This window comes from Benincasa hispida, chromosome 6 (genome assembly GCF_027475165.1).
Source record: "Benincasa hispida cultivar pf3 chromosome 6, pf3_genome.v1.1, whole genome shotgun sequence".
Classification (NCBI taxonomy): Eukaryota; Viridiplantae; Streptophyta; class Magnoliopsida; order Cucurbitales; family Cucurbitaceae; genus Benincasa; species Benincasa hispida.
This window is the reverse complement of record NC_143483.1, coordinates 3,245,064-3,261,343: the sequence shown is the minus strand read 5'-3', so window position 1 is coordinate 3,261,343 and position 16,280 is coordinate 3,245,064. Positions and strand designations below refer to the sequence as shown.

Genomic DNA, 16,280 nt, shown 5'->3' with positions numbered 1-16,280 from the left:
GGTCCCTTTGTATCAAAATAGAAATTAAAATCAAATTTCATAGGTAAAAGTGTAGCATTTTGAAACCCAAAATTTAATAGAAAAGTTTGTCCCAAAAAGTAGAGATAAAAAAAATATATATATATCAACGAATATCTAATAGGTCTATATTCACTTACAAAGGTGTCTAATACATTCCGTCTTCTTTGGAATGCATCGACTGTGGGTCTAGGGCATGAACGATCGTGTCAACCTAGTTTAGATATTCTGTTGTACCTACATGTTCCTCTTTCCTTCCTACTCCTCCATGATATTATTAATCTTGTGTCTCTCATTGAGAAACTTGACATTGGTATATGATATATATGTGTATCATGAACTAAGTATATTTGTCAGGGAACAGAAGCAATTGAAGGGATAATGATGGATATGGATGAGGAGGGAGAGTCACATTTGAATGCCAAATCTTTTTCGACAATGACAAATCTAAGAGTATTGAAAGTAAACAATGTTTATCTTTCTGAAGAACTTCAATATCTCTCTGATCAGCTAAGGTTTCTCAATTGGCATGGTTACCCTTTAAAGTGTTTACCATCAAATTTCAATCCCACTAACCTATTGGAGCTTGAGTTGCCTCGTAGCTCTATTCAACATCTCTGGACTGCTTCAAAGGTATATCAACAATAATATTAAATTCCTCATGCTTTCAATATATTTTTCAATTTTGCCTCTTTAAACACTTTAGTCCTCGTGCTTTCAATAAATTATAATATCGATCTCCATTGTTCTTTTATAGTCTTTTTAAAAATAAATTTAATCTTCATTAGCTTTCTCCCTATAAACTTTGAAAAGATATTGAGAAAATTATTAATAGAACTTTAAGAATTTTAATAAAATTCAACTTCAAATTAACAATAAGATCTAATTTTTAAGATTTATTGAAATTAGATAGAGAACTAAAATTTAGAAATTTAAAATTATAGAGATGGGAGTGCAAAACAATTATGAAAGTTTAGAATCCAAAATGAAACTTTAACCATAGGCACATAGCTAGCCATTTATGGGATGATATTGTTTCGTTGGCAGCTCTCCGAAGCACAAAAATTCGATCTTTTTTATAATTATGATGCCTCTGCATTAGCTCTTCACAAGATCTTTCTCTAGCCTTGTTTCTATCATCTTTTTGTGTTGAGATTTTCTCTAGCCCTTTGTGTACATGTTGAATTTTATACCATTTTGAATGAATGCCTCTCTATATGATCTAAGGTGCAATGAAGGTATTAATGATATATCCACCTAGTTGAGATATTTTGCTGTACCTTCTAATCCTACTTTCTTCTAGTATTTTGTCTTAAAAAGAAATGATATTTTGACGGATTTTAAATCATTGTCGAAACTAATATCCTAACAACTGCTTTTTTTTTTACTATTATTTTTTTGCAGAGCTTGAAAACATTGAAAGTGATAAACCTAAGTGATTCTCAATGCTTATCCAAGACCCCTGATTTTTCAGGTGTTCCAAATCTTGAAAGATTGGTTTTGAGTGGTTGTGTAGAATTACACGAACTTCACCACTCTTTGGGAAATCTAAAGCATCTAATTCAATTGGACCTCAAAAATTGTAAGAAATTAACAACCATTCCTTTCAATATTTGCTTAGAATCTCTCAACATTTTGGTTCTTTCAGGCTGTTCAAATCTCACCCATTTCCCAAAAATCTCAGGAAATATGAGCCATTTATTAGAGCTTCATTTAGATGAAACTTCCATAAAAATTTTGCATTCATCAATAGGACATTTAACAGCACTTGTTTTATTAAATCTCAAAAATTGCACAAATCTTCTAAAACTTCCTTCCACTATTGGCTGTTTAAGATCTTTAAAAACCCTCAATTTAAATGGCTGCTCAAAATTTGATAGCCTTCCAGAGAGTTTAGGAAATATTTCTTCCTTGGAGAAGCTTGATATTACTGGCACTTATGTAAATCAAGCTCCAATGTCACTTCAACTTTTGACCAAACTTGAAATACTAAATTGTCAAAGACTATCTCGTAAATTTCTTCATTCATTATTCCCCACTTGGAATTTCACTAGAAAATTCGCCCATTCTCAAGGGTTGAAAGTGACCAATTGGTTTAATTTTGGTTCTTCTTTGAGGGTTTTGAATTTGAGTGACTGCAATTTGTGGGATGGGGATTTACCCAATGACCTTCATAGCTTAGCTTCAATACAAATTCTTCATCTAAGCAAAAATCATTTTACCAAATTGCCTGAAAGCATTTGTCATCTTGTTAATTTGAGGGATCTATTTCTGGTGGAATGTTTTCATCTTTTAAGTTTACCAAAGCTTCCACTAAGTGTTAGAGAAGTGGAAGCAAGAGATTGTGTTTCACTAAAAGAATATTACAATCAAGAGAAACAAATTCCTTCAAGTGAGATGGGAATGACTTTTATTCGTTGTCCTATATCCACTGAACCAGCTCAAAGCTACAAAATTGATCAGCTTAGCCTTTCTGCCATTCACCGAAGGACAACGACTCAACGATACATTGAGGTAATTTCTCTAATTTTTTTTTCTCATTATAATAATAATGATAATAATAATAATAATTTTTTTACTTTTCAGGGCAAACACATAAATATATTCTAGCATCTTTTGCCTTGTGATTAATTGTTTCTCTTGTGAAAGTTCTTTCATTCAATTAAAGATGCAGCTGCAAATATAGTATCCATGCTGTAAATATTAGATCTCAATACAAAAGAATTTTCAGATATAGCATAATTTAGATCAAGTTCTTGAAGTCTACTAATGATAGACCATAGCACTGGTATGAATCTATTGACGATAGAGTCTACGGCTCATAGAAGTTTATGAGCGATATAGTCTATCACTAATACATTTTACTATATTTGTAATTTTTTTTAAGACTTAATTATTATCCCAACTAGGTTTGTAATGACCCGACTTTCTACCTGCTACCAAGACGCTATTACATGCATGCATAAGCTTGGCAATACATATTTTAAAAAAAGATAAATTTTAAATAAATGAATGAGATTTTTATTTAAAATTTAATAAAATCATAAAACACTGTTTGGGGCACTCCTGACTCTGATTTAGAACAAATTAATTTATTTTCTTTAATTTCTTTAATTTCACTTCAACTCAAAAATTTAAAATTTCAATAGAATTTTAAATCTCCACCATCTCCAATTAAAATCCAATCCAAAACCAAAATTAAATTCTATTTTCAATAATTGAATTAATTCCATATCATGACCAAGATTAATTTAAATTGATTAAAAATAAATATCTCTAAATTTCGACATCCAAAACTAAATAGTCAAGATAAATACATGCAATCTCCTTGAATTTGGCTTGTCACAATCTACCCTCCTTAAGAAAGTTTTGTCCTCGAAAGTTCTAGTCTTGAAAAAGTTATAGATACTGGACTCTCATTTTGTCTTCTCTTTCCCATGTTGCTTCCTCGAGTTGATGGTTCCGCTACAAAACCTTCATCAGTGTTACCTCCCTGTTGCGTTAAACTTTCACTTCCCTTGCAATAATATTTATAGGCTTCTCCTCATAACTTAGGTTCTCATTCAACTGCAAGGACTCACATGAGATTGATCCGTCATGTACTTCCTCAACATTGAGAGATGGAAAACATTATGTACTATAAAGAGGGACAGTGGAATTACTGATCGATAGGCCCCAGGGCCAATTCACTCCAAAACCTCAAATAGCCCCACAAAATGTGAACTGATCTTCTCCTTCCTTCTAAATCTTAGTACACCTTTCATAGGTGCTACCTTCAGAAATACTTTATCCCTCACTTCGAACTCAAGATCACTATGTCTAACATTAGTGTAACTCTTTTGTCTGCTATATTCTTAGCATTAGGGCCCTAATCTTCTGCATGGCTTCATTTGTCATCTACACCAACTCAATTCTCACCAACTTCCACTCATAAACCTCACCCCAACAAGTGGGAGACCTACAACCCTTACCATACAGGACCTCAAATGGTGACATGCCAATAGTAGCCTGATAACTGTTATTATATGCAAACTCTATCGAATGAAGGTGAGTATCCCAACTCCCTGAAAACATCAATGCAAAGGCGCGCAACATGTCTTCCAAGATCTGGTTCAAGCACTCCGTTTGCCCATTAGTCTGAGAGTGGAAGGCTGTACTAAAATTTAGCCGAGTCACCAATGCTGCCTGGATGCTCTTTGAAATGCTAGAGATAAATAGAGAGTTTCTCTCGGACACAATCGACACTGACACCCCATGCAACCTCAACACCTCTTTCATATATAGTTGCACCCACTTACTCACAAGATACGTGGGCTTCCCTGGAATGAAATGTGCCACTTTAGTGAGCCTGTCTACTAATATCCAACTTACTGTATAACTCTTCTTTGTTCTTCGTAAATACACAATGAAATCCATGGACACACTCTCCCACTTCCATTCCAGTATAATCAAAAGTTGTAACAAACCTTCTAGCTACTACCTCGCGACCTTTACCTGGTGATATACTAAACATTTACTGACATAATCAGCTATCTTTATTTTCATATCCAACCATTAATAGTCCTATTACAAGTCTTGATACATCTTGGTATTACCAAGACTTATCAAGAAGGGGCATCTATAAGCTTCTACCAACAATCCATTTTTAAGACTATTATCTGCCAGTACGCATAATCATCCCTGATAAAAAGGACCATGATCTGGGGAAACCGAAAATTCATTTTCCTGTCCTAACTCCACCTGAAAAAAATTCTATACAAGGAACAAATATCCCTACTTTGCATCTATAATTCTTTACCTCAAAGTCGCTTGTACTGTCAACTGTGTTCGTTGCAAGGTGACTTCTCTTACAGCTACTATGATATCAGCTCGTTCAAAATCCTTACATAGTTGAACCTGAGTCGTGACTAAGGTCGTTGATTGAGCCGTCTTCCTACTGAGAGTAATGACCACTACATTTTCCTTGCTAGGGTTGTACAAAATCAGACAACCATAATCCTTTACCAACTCGAGCCACCAGTGTTGCCTTATATTCAACTCCTTCTGAATGAAGAAATATTTTAAACTCTTATGATCGAAGAAAATTTATATCTATTCCTCGTACAAATAGTGTCTTCAAATCTTCAACCCAAAAACCACCACCACTAGCTCTAAGTCATGCTTAGGATAGTTCCGCTCATGGTTCTTGAACTGGTAGGAGGCATAGGCCACCATTTTATTGTGTTTCAGAAGCACACAACCTAGCCCCTTCTTAAAAGCATCATTGTATATCACAAAACTTCCGGAATCATTTAGTACTGTAAGAATCGGTGCAAAGACTAGTTTCTGCTTAAGGTTCTGGAAACTGTTCTCACAAGCCTTGTTCCAAAAAAATGATGCTCCAACTGAGTCAAGTGGGTGGCTATGTGAGAGAAATTCTCTACAAACCGATGGTAGTAACCTACCAACCAAAGATGCAGACCTCTCCAACTGTCGTGGGGAGGCGTCAAGTCATATCCACCTCAATCTTAGTTGGGTCCACAGTTACACAATCCTTCGACACCACCATGCTAAAGAAAGGACACTTTATGAAGCAAGAATTCACACATGGAGAATTTGACATACAACTTATTTTCCCTCAGCGTTCTAAACATCTTCCTAAGATGTTTCTGATGCTCTGCCTCTATCTTGGAATAGACTAAAATATAATCAATAGAAACTATCACAAAAGCGTCAAGAAAATCCTTGAATACTCTGTTCATCAGGTCCATAAACACAGCATGAGCGTTGGTCAAACCAAATGAAATTACAATGAACTCGTAATGTCCATATTTAGAACGGAACACGGTCTTAGGGATGCCACTATTCTTTATCCTCAGTTGGTGATTACCTGACAGGAGTTCAATTTTGGAGAATATTGTAGCTCTCTATAGTTGATCAAACAAATCATCAATTCTTGGGAGTAGGTACTTGGTTTTTATGGTCACCTTATTTAATACCGTGTAGTCTATGCATAGGCGTAACGAACCATCCTTTTTCTTCATGAACAACACTGGTGCACCCCAAGGTGACACAGTTGGATATATGAAACTATTGTCAAGCAGCTCTTATGACTGTGCCTTAAGCTCGTTCAGTTCTGCTGGAGCCATTCTATAAGGGGCCTTAGAGATCGGGGTAGTGCCTTGTTCCAATTGAATGGTGAAATCCTGAGAGATCCTTCGAAAAAACGTCTGGACAATCCTCACAACTAGCTCGGACAACAAGGTGACTCCAGGGTCTTTGGTATCAACTACACTGGCCAAGAGGTCTCAAGCACCCTTGCTAACGATCCTCCTAGCTCTTACAGTTGAGGCTATCCTAAGTAAGACTTCAATCTTAGCCCCTCTAAACTTGAAGCTAGCTCCCGTACACGTGCTAAAGACAACCTTTTAACAAAAACACTCTATGATACCATGGTTGATAGCTAAAAAATCCATGCCTAAAATCGCATCAAAATCTGTCATACCCATGACTAAGAAAGTCACATATAATGTATGTTCTTCTATCACAAGCTGACATGTTTTTACCCTCTATGTGACATGAATAACATCTCCAAATGGAGTATAAATTGACGATACATAACACAATGACTCTACTTCTATACTAGTATGCTTCACAAACACAGACGATATGAATGAATGCGTTGAACCAGAGTCAAATAATACAAGGGCATAATGTCCTAGAATATGGAGTATACCTGTCACCATTGAGACTGACTTTTCTGTCTCACGTTGAGTCATGTCGTAAACTCGACCCTACTAATGCTATCAGTTTGAACTCCCTTGTTGTGAATTCGGGGACTGACCCTGTCACACCCCGCCCCAGACCACCCTCCGCACCTAGGAAAAGGCGTGACTGACAGCAGTTATTAACCTTTTGGTTGACACTTACTGCCTAATAACTCTTGCGGAAATAACTCTGATACCAATGAATAAATTCAACAACCAACTGATTGAGTAGGCCTATCTTATATTACAACAATGTAACGTTTATACAACTCAAAGACTTAACAATAAAGTTTACAACAACAACTGTAAAACCCTCTGAAAGTATAATTGTGGCATGTGGTAGACCTTGACCTTAGCAGCCTGAAACTTCTCACTTTCCGCTACCTAGGGGGGGGGGGGTGTAAAACATAAAACATAGAAAACATGAGCTATAAAGCCCAGTGAGTGGTGCCTTTAGATAAACAAATAACTTTATCAACATAAATATATTTTTGGGAAAGCAATGCATAGTCAATAAGAACATTACCATAAGTTCATTATTATTTTCCAGCCCAACCGCTGGACAATCCCCAGCTCGACCGTTGGTTAAAACAACCAACCCCAGCTTGATCGCTGGTTATCACATAATATAAACATCCCCAGTACTTTCACACGTATACTAAGACAACAACAATTCTTGTGGACTTTCCATGTACCCTATTATCCCGCCAATGTGCACATCGACTATTTTGCCGCTAGCTATGCTTAGGTAACTTGACTATATTTCCCACCGGTCGTCATCGACTATAATTTTTCGTCGACCGAAGTCGACTATATTTTTCCACCAAGTACCTTTTCAAGCATGCTAACTATATATCCCAGGTACAATTCCAGTTTCCAATACAAATATACAAGCAATATCTTAACAAGCATAGTAATCAGATAAACACATATCCCTGATCATGCCAATTTAAAATTATCCCTTATATATATTTACCTATATATATAATTCATATCAACAATACAACACACAATAATCACTCACCTTGGTTGGTTAGGAACTTTCATTTCTGAAGTTCCTTATGTTTCCTTGGTTTCCCTCTTGAATCCTAAATTCCAGATTCAAATATCAGCTTAGATTACACATAGTTTCAGATCTTATTTTAAGCTACTTCCTTCTGCAAACATGTTCTAAAATGTCTCAGAAAGTTTACCATAAAACATTAGCTCATAACTCTTCGTGGTTGGTTCGGAATCATCAAAACATTAAGGCTGGCCCAGCTTACCTGACAGCTCGACCCTTCTGTCTTTTCCTCTTTCTCCAGCCCGATTCCTTGGAGATTCTTCTCTGGCAGCCCCACCATGAAAACTAGACTATTTTAGCTTTCATATGGCTCTAGAATCACATCAAACGCACGAGTATTTTCGAAGAACTCCTCATTTTAAGTTGATGCTACTTTCCAGACTTCACTGTCCAATGCGTCCTCTTTGAACTTCTATGTCCAGTGCATGGATTTTGCTCTAACGCAAGGTTTCCTCAACTTTCCCACTCTTCTTAAATGTATTTTGAGTTGTGATCTGAAGAATGAAGTCTTTGGTCCTATTTATAGGCGTCCAAGATTGCTCCATGGTCGACACCTCCTACTTGGCCGCATGACCAAGTGTCTCTTCCTTACACCATCAACGCAATCTTGCATCAGCACAACCCAATGTGTCTTCTTATCCTTTCACCAACGCATGGCCCTTAACTTTGTATGTTTTCTTATGCTGCCATCTCTTTTACTTGAGGCTTAAGAATTCTTCCTAATAAGCCACATGTCCGGATGACATCCTTCATGAGTTCATCCTTCATATGCGGTCACAAACTCTTGGATGTTCAACGCATATTAAGCTATCAATACATAGTAGGCCATCAACACAACTTCTTCCAATGCATTGGTCCCTTCCAACGCATCAACAAAACTTTTTCCAACGCATTGGTCCCTTCTAACGCATCAACACAACTTATTCCAATGCGTTGGTCCCTTCCAACGCATCAACACAACTTCTTCCAATGCATTGGTCCTTTCCAACGCATCAACACAACTTCTTCCGACGCATTGGTCCCTTTCAACGCATCAACACAACTTCTATACTTAGCCAAATTTCCAAATTTTCCCTTTGCCCAAATACTCTTTCCAAGATCTTGTGGCCAATGCATAACAATGCCTAGTCCAACACTTAGTAAATTTTCAGGGATTTAAGCTTAACTTAAAGCTACTCACATAGCAATGCCTAGTCCAACACTTAGTAAATTTTCAGGGATTTAAGCTTAACTCAAAGCTACTCATATAGCAATGCCTAGTCCAACACTTAGTCAATTTTCAAGGATTTAAGCTTAACTCAAAGCTACTCACATAGCAATGCCTAATCCCACACTTAGTCAATTTTCAGGGATTTTAAGCTTAACTCAAAGCTACTCAAGGAAAATCTATTCAACACTTAGAAATTTCCTTTTCTTCAACATAGGATTTAACTTTCTCCTAGTTAATCCCTTAATCACCTGCTTAAGTAGGAAAAATGGAAATCTGGGTTTCACAGACCCCTATCTCTTCTAGAACCACTACTACGACATTGATCGGCTATATGTCCTATCTGCTACACTTGAAGCAAGTCTTTGTACCAATTAAACAACGTCCCCAATGACGCTTCCCACACGATTTGCACACAGGCCTGTCCCTCCAGACTCCTCTTGAATTAGAAGCATGTTGCTTATTGTGCCCTAGCGTTCTGTCCATGTTCTAAACCTTCTTCGTAGGCTCTGGAGCTCTTTGATCAGCTTTTCTCTTTTGACTCAAGGTGGGTTCTACTGCCAAGGACTTCAAAAACTCTAGCCCTGATGGATAGCCTACTCGCACTGCCACACAAAATGTTGCTGCATAAGTGGTAGGCTCAAATGCTTGCATAATGCCCCACAACGCATCTCGAAGCCCTTGAACAAATATTTAAGATCTTTTTGCTTTGATAGACACCAAGTCGAGGTTGAAACAAGATAACCTATCAAACTCCTCCTCGTAGTCTTCCATGTAATAGTCCTATGCTTTAGGCTCATAAACTCGGCCTGTTTATTGTACCTCACGTGGGTAGAGAAGTACTTTTCATAGAATCGTTTTTTGAATTGGTCCCACATTGCCTAGCCACCACAGGCATCTATCATCTCCGTTGAGAGCCACCATGTTTCGCATTATGAACGAGCATAAATACGACACATTGAAATTTCTAATCTTTCAGGCACCTCATGTACCAAAAGATAACTTCTATGGAAGATATCCGCAACTACGCATTAGTAGGGTCCTTTAGTGATCCATCGAATGTCAGGGGGTCATACTTCTTAAAGTCTCGCATGTGCCTAACTTCCTCTGAAATGCCTGCCATAACTTGGTTCGAAGCCTAGTCTTAATTCTACACTTACGGCAACAGAATCTGCAGGGGAGTACCACGACCTTCGTAACAACTTCTCCAATTGTCACAGCCATGGCAGTATACTCGACCAGGATCTCTACGGTTGTCTACCCTTGTAGGGGTATAGTAAGATTTTGGGGCCCGATTATTCTTCTAACCCTTTACTAGATTGACCTATAAGGGTCAAGAGGTGGCGGGTCCTATGCTTCTGGGTTTCGCACCTGAGGGTCTTGTACTTCAGGGTCCTACTTCTTACTAACATTCTTACCTTGACCGCCCATTCCTCTTGTCCATGGTGCCATCTTCTGATAACCACACATAATCAACTTTAACAAAAACCTTTATAAGAAATCTCGTCAATTACGACTATTGTTTAGGTAAAGTTTCATGCATATGATCCTAAAGGACTTTCCTTTCAGAGACATACCTAGCGATGGCGAAGAATCTGTTTATGGTTGATGGGACAAGTTAGACTCACCTAGTAAATTAGTCTACAAAACCTAATATTTAGGCTTTAATACCAACTGTAACGATCCAACTTTCTACCATACTACTATTTGAGATTCGGGATCGATGTCGTTACTCAACTCCAAAATAGAACAAAAGTAATTTGTTTTCACCGGTCTAAAACTTATACCATAAAGGTAGTAAAGTGGTAAGATCGGGGTCAAATCCACAGGGAGACTGTTGAATCAATCTAGGATAATTTATGAATTCCAAGTAAAAGGGGTTTTAATGGTTTTAGTTTTGATAAGGAAAATTAAATAAATAGAGAAAAGAAACAAGAGCAAGTGCATAAAAACAAGAGCAAGTGTATAAAAAGGGTTTGAATCAAATTAAGGAAAAATCTTGGGATTAGTTTGTATGCTTTTTATTTTCTATCTTTAGGTACTGGTTAATTTTTTTTCCAATTATGTAAACCTCTCAACCTATTAGAAATTCTAATAACCTAGTTAGCCAATTTTTGATAAAAATCTAAATAAATCCCCTAAAGGGTTCACAACAAATGAATAAAATAAACTAGTTGACCTTCAATAATCAAGACATACAAACTATCCCAAGAAAATAATTTAGCCTAAAAAAGACATATTTAGAATACAATGATCGAAAAGGGAATCGAGGCTGGCGATACCAATAATTGCTCAGCAACATGACTCAAAACATAAAAAACTGGACAGAACTCTCAAATTTCTCTATATTCGAGCTTGTTCTTGAATGAGTAGTGGTTATTCTTTAAGGCTACGACGTTCTCTAGGAAGCGTCAGGCAAGCGTTGTGACTGTGGGTGTGACGCTCGGTTGCGCCGCACACACCTCTGATTCTCCGTTAAAGTTCGTAGCGTTGCGATGCTCTGGAGGAGTGTTGTGACACTGCGCTTTTGTCTTCCAATGTCAGGGGGCGTTGCGACGATGGCGGTGTCTTAACTCTAGAGCATTGTGACGCTGAGGCAGCGTTGCGATGCTGTGCTATTCCTAATGCTACTGCCTTACAACGTCGAATGAGTGTTGGACTTAGGCTTAATATGAGCGTTGCAACACTCGCGCAGGGAAAAATTGTTCTTTTTCATCTCAACTCGATTTTGTATGTTTAGACTCAAGTTTTTCCACTCTTTTGGGTCGATTCTTTGTTTTTTCCACGTGTTTTCTCTATAGGGTTAATTCTCCTACAAAATAAGACAATAAAATCCAAGAATTACCCAAATATAGGAAGTTAAGGCCATAAATTTAGCTCTTTTTGAGAACTAACAAACACGCAGAACTTAAGACTTGATCGTCTCGAGCAAGATAAAATTCAATCATGTATTTTAATAAGAAGATGTTCACTCTATTTAATGAACCCTTTCTCCAATCTCAACAGTCTATAGAGTCGGATAATAAATCAAACCAAATAATCACTCAATTGAGACTTTTTATAAAAGGTCATTTTTCAATCAAAGCTATGTACAAATGAAACAATAAGACACAATTTTTTTTCCGTAAATTTTAAAGTGCCTAGAAAAGTTTTATCCATCTCCAATTCATCTTCCCTCTACTTTGATACGATCATCAGTTGGAGACATACTGATATTGCTAATAAAAAAGTAACATTATCAAGGAAAGCCCAAAAACTCATGCACACAAAATAAAAGGCATTTATTTTTCCTTGAAGGTTAGCTTTCACACTCAACCATCGGGAACATATCGCTCTTTTCTCGTGGGCCCTAAGTAGACACGGTAGAGGTAGCTCTTTTCACCTCTATTCATGCATATACATACACAATTGCTTTGCACGCATGTCGACTAATGCCTCAGTTTTTTTTTTTTTTTTTTTTTTTTTTTTTTTTTTATAGCAGAGAAAAGCAACTGGTATATTTCTCATTTATTTTTAAGATACACTAGCCTTTTTTTTTTTTCATACTATCTTGTTTTACTCTCCGACACTAAAATTTACTCCTAAGCCAATAGGGGGCATTTCGAGGTGACAAAATCTGAGATAGATAATCCGTTTTTAAGACTTTAAGGGATTTAAAACAGATTTTTTTTTTTAACTTAGGTTCATTTTACATGGATCTCATGAAAAATAATTGTTTATAAAAAGCTCAAGATTGTGAAAATTACCCTTTTTAAGAACAAGCAACCCGTTGAGTGCATCATCAATATGTCATTGAAAGGAGACAGCAAATAGAACAAACAAAAATAGGCATCCACCATGACAGAATCAATTTAATTTTCAATCACACGAAGCATGCTTTGCCCACCCCCAACTTAAAATCTATGCATTGTCCTCAATGTATATTTCATGCTAAGTACAAAAAGAAAAATGGGAAAGAGGGAATAGAAAAACTCCCCTGGACTTTTGGGTATAGGAATGATCATCTTATACCTTAAGAGTAAAAATTGCACATCTTCTATAAAGAAGGGTAAATGTAGTCAATCTACATATCTGGCAAAGACAAAGGGCCAAGAGAAGTGCCATGATACGACCGAGGAGGACGGTGCATCATCCAACACACCAAAATAAGTGGGCAAGCATGCCATGTTGAACATTAAGCAGAAAAACAAACAACTATGTCATCGGTGGTGTTAAGGATAAACTCCGTGGGGGCTAGATGGGGCCTTGGGCCGTGACCTCGGAAGATGAGGTTCCATCGTAAGTTTGGACGAGCAGCTCTAGAGTTATATGCATATTGATATGATATGCAAGCACGTCAAATTTCATGTCAACTAAAGTTCAGACGGGTGCTATACGTTGGTGAGAGACAATTTGCCACATTTAATATACATGGGTGGCAAAGACGAAAATCTTCAAAATGCACTATAGGGGGAGATATGGTGTCAACTCTCTACCACCCTTGGGCCCTGTGGCCTAAGTGAGCTACCCATGGCACATACTTGTGTCATGGCGTGGGCGAGCGTTACAAGATAAGTGTCTTGTGTGTCTTCCATCGAGAATGGGATCTCATGGACAGTGTCGGATGGCACGAGTGTACCGGTATTGCGGCCCTTCCCATGAGACAGAGGTTCGATGTAGCACTTGATATGTCATTTTGATTTGACCAGGCTCGGAAGGGCCTAAGTCTCGATTATGACGGATGGATGGATGTCCGGGAAGTCTCGAGTTGGACCTTTGCCCATGGGTCAATTGATGATGGTTCTCGATAAGTGTGCCCAAACAGAAGAGAAAGTTGATGACATTCTACATTCGGGATGGCATCCTAAAGCATTAGTGGGAGTCGATAGTTTCTGATTGGCTCGATACTTGCCCGAGTTGTCTCGATAAACATTTTAATCGCTGGGTAAAGCCCGATAGGCGATCATTAGGCCGGTAGAAGCCCATAGGCGCCCAAGTAGGCTGATAGAGCTCAGTAAGCATTGTTATGTCCCGAAAAGCCCCGCTAAATATCTGAATCACCTAGTAAGCCCCGACAAAGGTTTAACAGTTTATTTTGGCCTAAGGAAGGGTCAGAACTCATATGGTGAAGTTCAAAAGCGATGTAGAAGTATGAAGGACGTGTTGTTGGGAACCAAGATGACGAAGAGAGATGCAACATTGCATTGTGGTGACCTTAGCCTCGTATATAAGCAAGGTCGAGCCTCAGGACTTGGCCTAGAGTAAAGGCAAGTTGGCTAGATTCGCACATGAGGGAAAATACCATTTGTACTTGGTTGGCCATGTGTATGTTGCGAGTCTAAGAGGACAAGTCCTACAATGGGGCACGAGGAGGCCTGTATGTGGGATAGCTCATACGTAGTTGCACTTTCCGTACTTGGTCTGACGCACAACATTTTCGTCGAGTTCTTTATGTAGCCAACCTGAGTTTGGATCGTCATCGGGATAATGCTGAGATTAAGTGGGGGATAGTGTCGCAATCTAATGAGAATGAATGTGAATTGCACCCCCAAGTTTGTTATCGAGGACAATGATAGTTTAAGTGGGATAGGATATCAGAATATAACTTTGAGATAGTAGATTGTGGACCCACTTGTGCAGACAGTGCAATGGTAATATGTGAGTGTCGACATATCTGGCAAAGACAAAGGGCCAAGAGAAGTTCTATGATGTGATCGAGGAGGACGGTGCATCATCAAACACACCGACATAAGTGGGCCAGCATGCCATGTTGAATATTAAGTAGAAAGACAAGCAACCATGTCATCGGTGGTGTAAGTGACAAGCTTTGTGGGGGCCTGATGGGGCCCCGAGCCATGACCTAGGAAGGTGGGTTTCCGTCGCGAGTTTGGATGAGCGACTTTAAAGTTAAATGTATATTGATAAGATATGCAAGCACATTGAATTTCATATTAATCGGAGTTTAGATGGGCGCTCTACGTTTGTGAGTGACAACTTACCATATTTGATATGCATGGTGGCAAATAGGAAAATGTTCAGAATACATTATAGAGAGAGGTATGGTGTCAGCTCTCCACCATTCTTAAGCCTTTTGGCCTAAGTGAGCTACTCCATGACACATGTGTGTGTCATGGCATGGGCGAGCATTAGAAGACAAGTGTCTTGGGTGTTTTCCATCGAGAATGGGATATCATAGACAGTGTCAGACGGCACGGATGCCCGACATTGTGCCCCTTCCCATGGGCCAGAGGTTCGATGTAGCATCGATATGTCGTTTTTATTGGAAAAGTGCTTGTAAGGGCCTAAGTCTAGATTATGTCCGGATGGATAGATGTCCGAGATGTCCCGAGTTGGATTGTTGCCCATGGGTAAATTGTTGATGGTTCCCGATAAGCGTGCCCAAGTAGGTGAGAGACATCTGATGACATTCCGACAATCGGGATGGCATCCTAAAGCAACAGTGGGACTAGATAGTTCCCTGTTGGCTCGTTACTTGACTGAGTTACCCTAGTAAGCATTGTAATGGCCTGATAAAGCTCGTTAGGTGACCATTAGACTGGTAGAAGCCCAATAGGTGCCGAAGTAGGCCGGTAGAGCCCGATCAGCATTTTTATGTTTTGGAAAGCCCCGATAAGTGTCCGAAACACCTAATAAGCCTAGGTAAAGAGTTATAAGCCTGTTTTAGCCCAAGGAAGTGTTAGAACTCATATTGGTGAAGTTTCAAAGCGATGTAGAAGTATAAGGGACGTGTTGTTGGAAGCAAGATGACGAAGAGAGTTGTGATGTTGCATTGTGATGACCTTAGCCTCATATATAGGTAAGGTCGAGCCCAGAACTTGGCCTAGAGTGGAGGCAAGTTAGCTAGAGTCGCATATGAGGGAAATTACACGTACTGGCAACGTATATGGCCAAATGAAGTTCAATTCCGCATGAGTTCAGTTCGGTTAAGGATGGAATAACCTCGCCTAAAGTCTGGCGAAGCTCCAAAGAGTTTAGCAAAAGGTTAATTGGGACTTTAGCATCCTTTAAGGCTGACTATGATCACGGATGAATCATGGTGCCGCACGGTTGGAGAAGTATGTCCGTGACATACCGCAACATAGGCATAAGGTGTGAACCCGAAGGCTCACAACATACGATGTGCATAGCCCGATAAAAATGCTAATAACCACAATCAGTCTAACATAATCATAAGCGTACAAATATAGTCTTAAATGATGCTTTAGAGGTTTCAAAAAAGTCTCAAAATCCATCCATCAATCAAACA

At 38.5% G+C, this 16,280-nt stretch overlaps 1 protein-coding gene across 1 annotated transcript in view; it reads left to right on the top strand.

Annotated features, from left to right (window-relative positions):
• The window catches only part of LOC120079314 (TMV resistance protein N-like), a 42,223-nt gene that overhangs the window by 17,927 nt on the left and 8,016 nt on the right, over positions 1-16,280 (top strand). Inside the window, 2 exon segments of the mRNA XM_039033466.2 lie at positions 376-651; positions 1,423-2,532. Coding sequence (XP_038889394.2) covers positions 376-651; positions 1,423-2,532 — 1,386 coding nt within the window.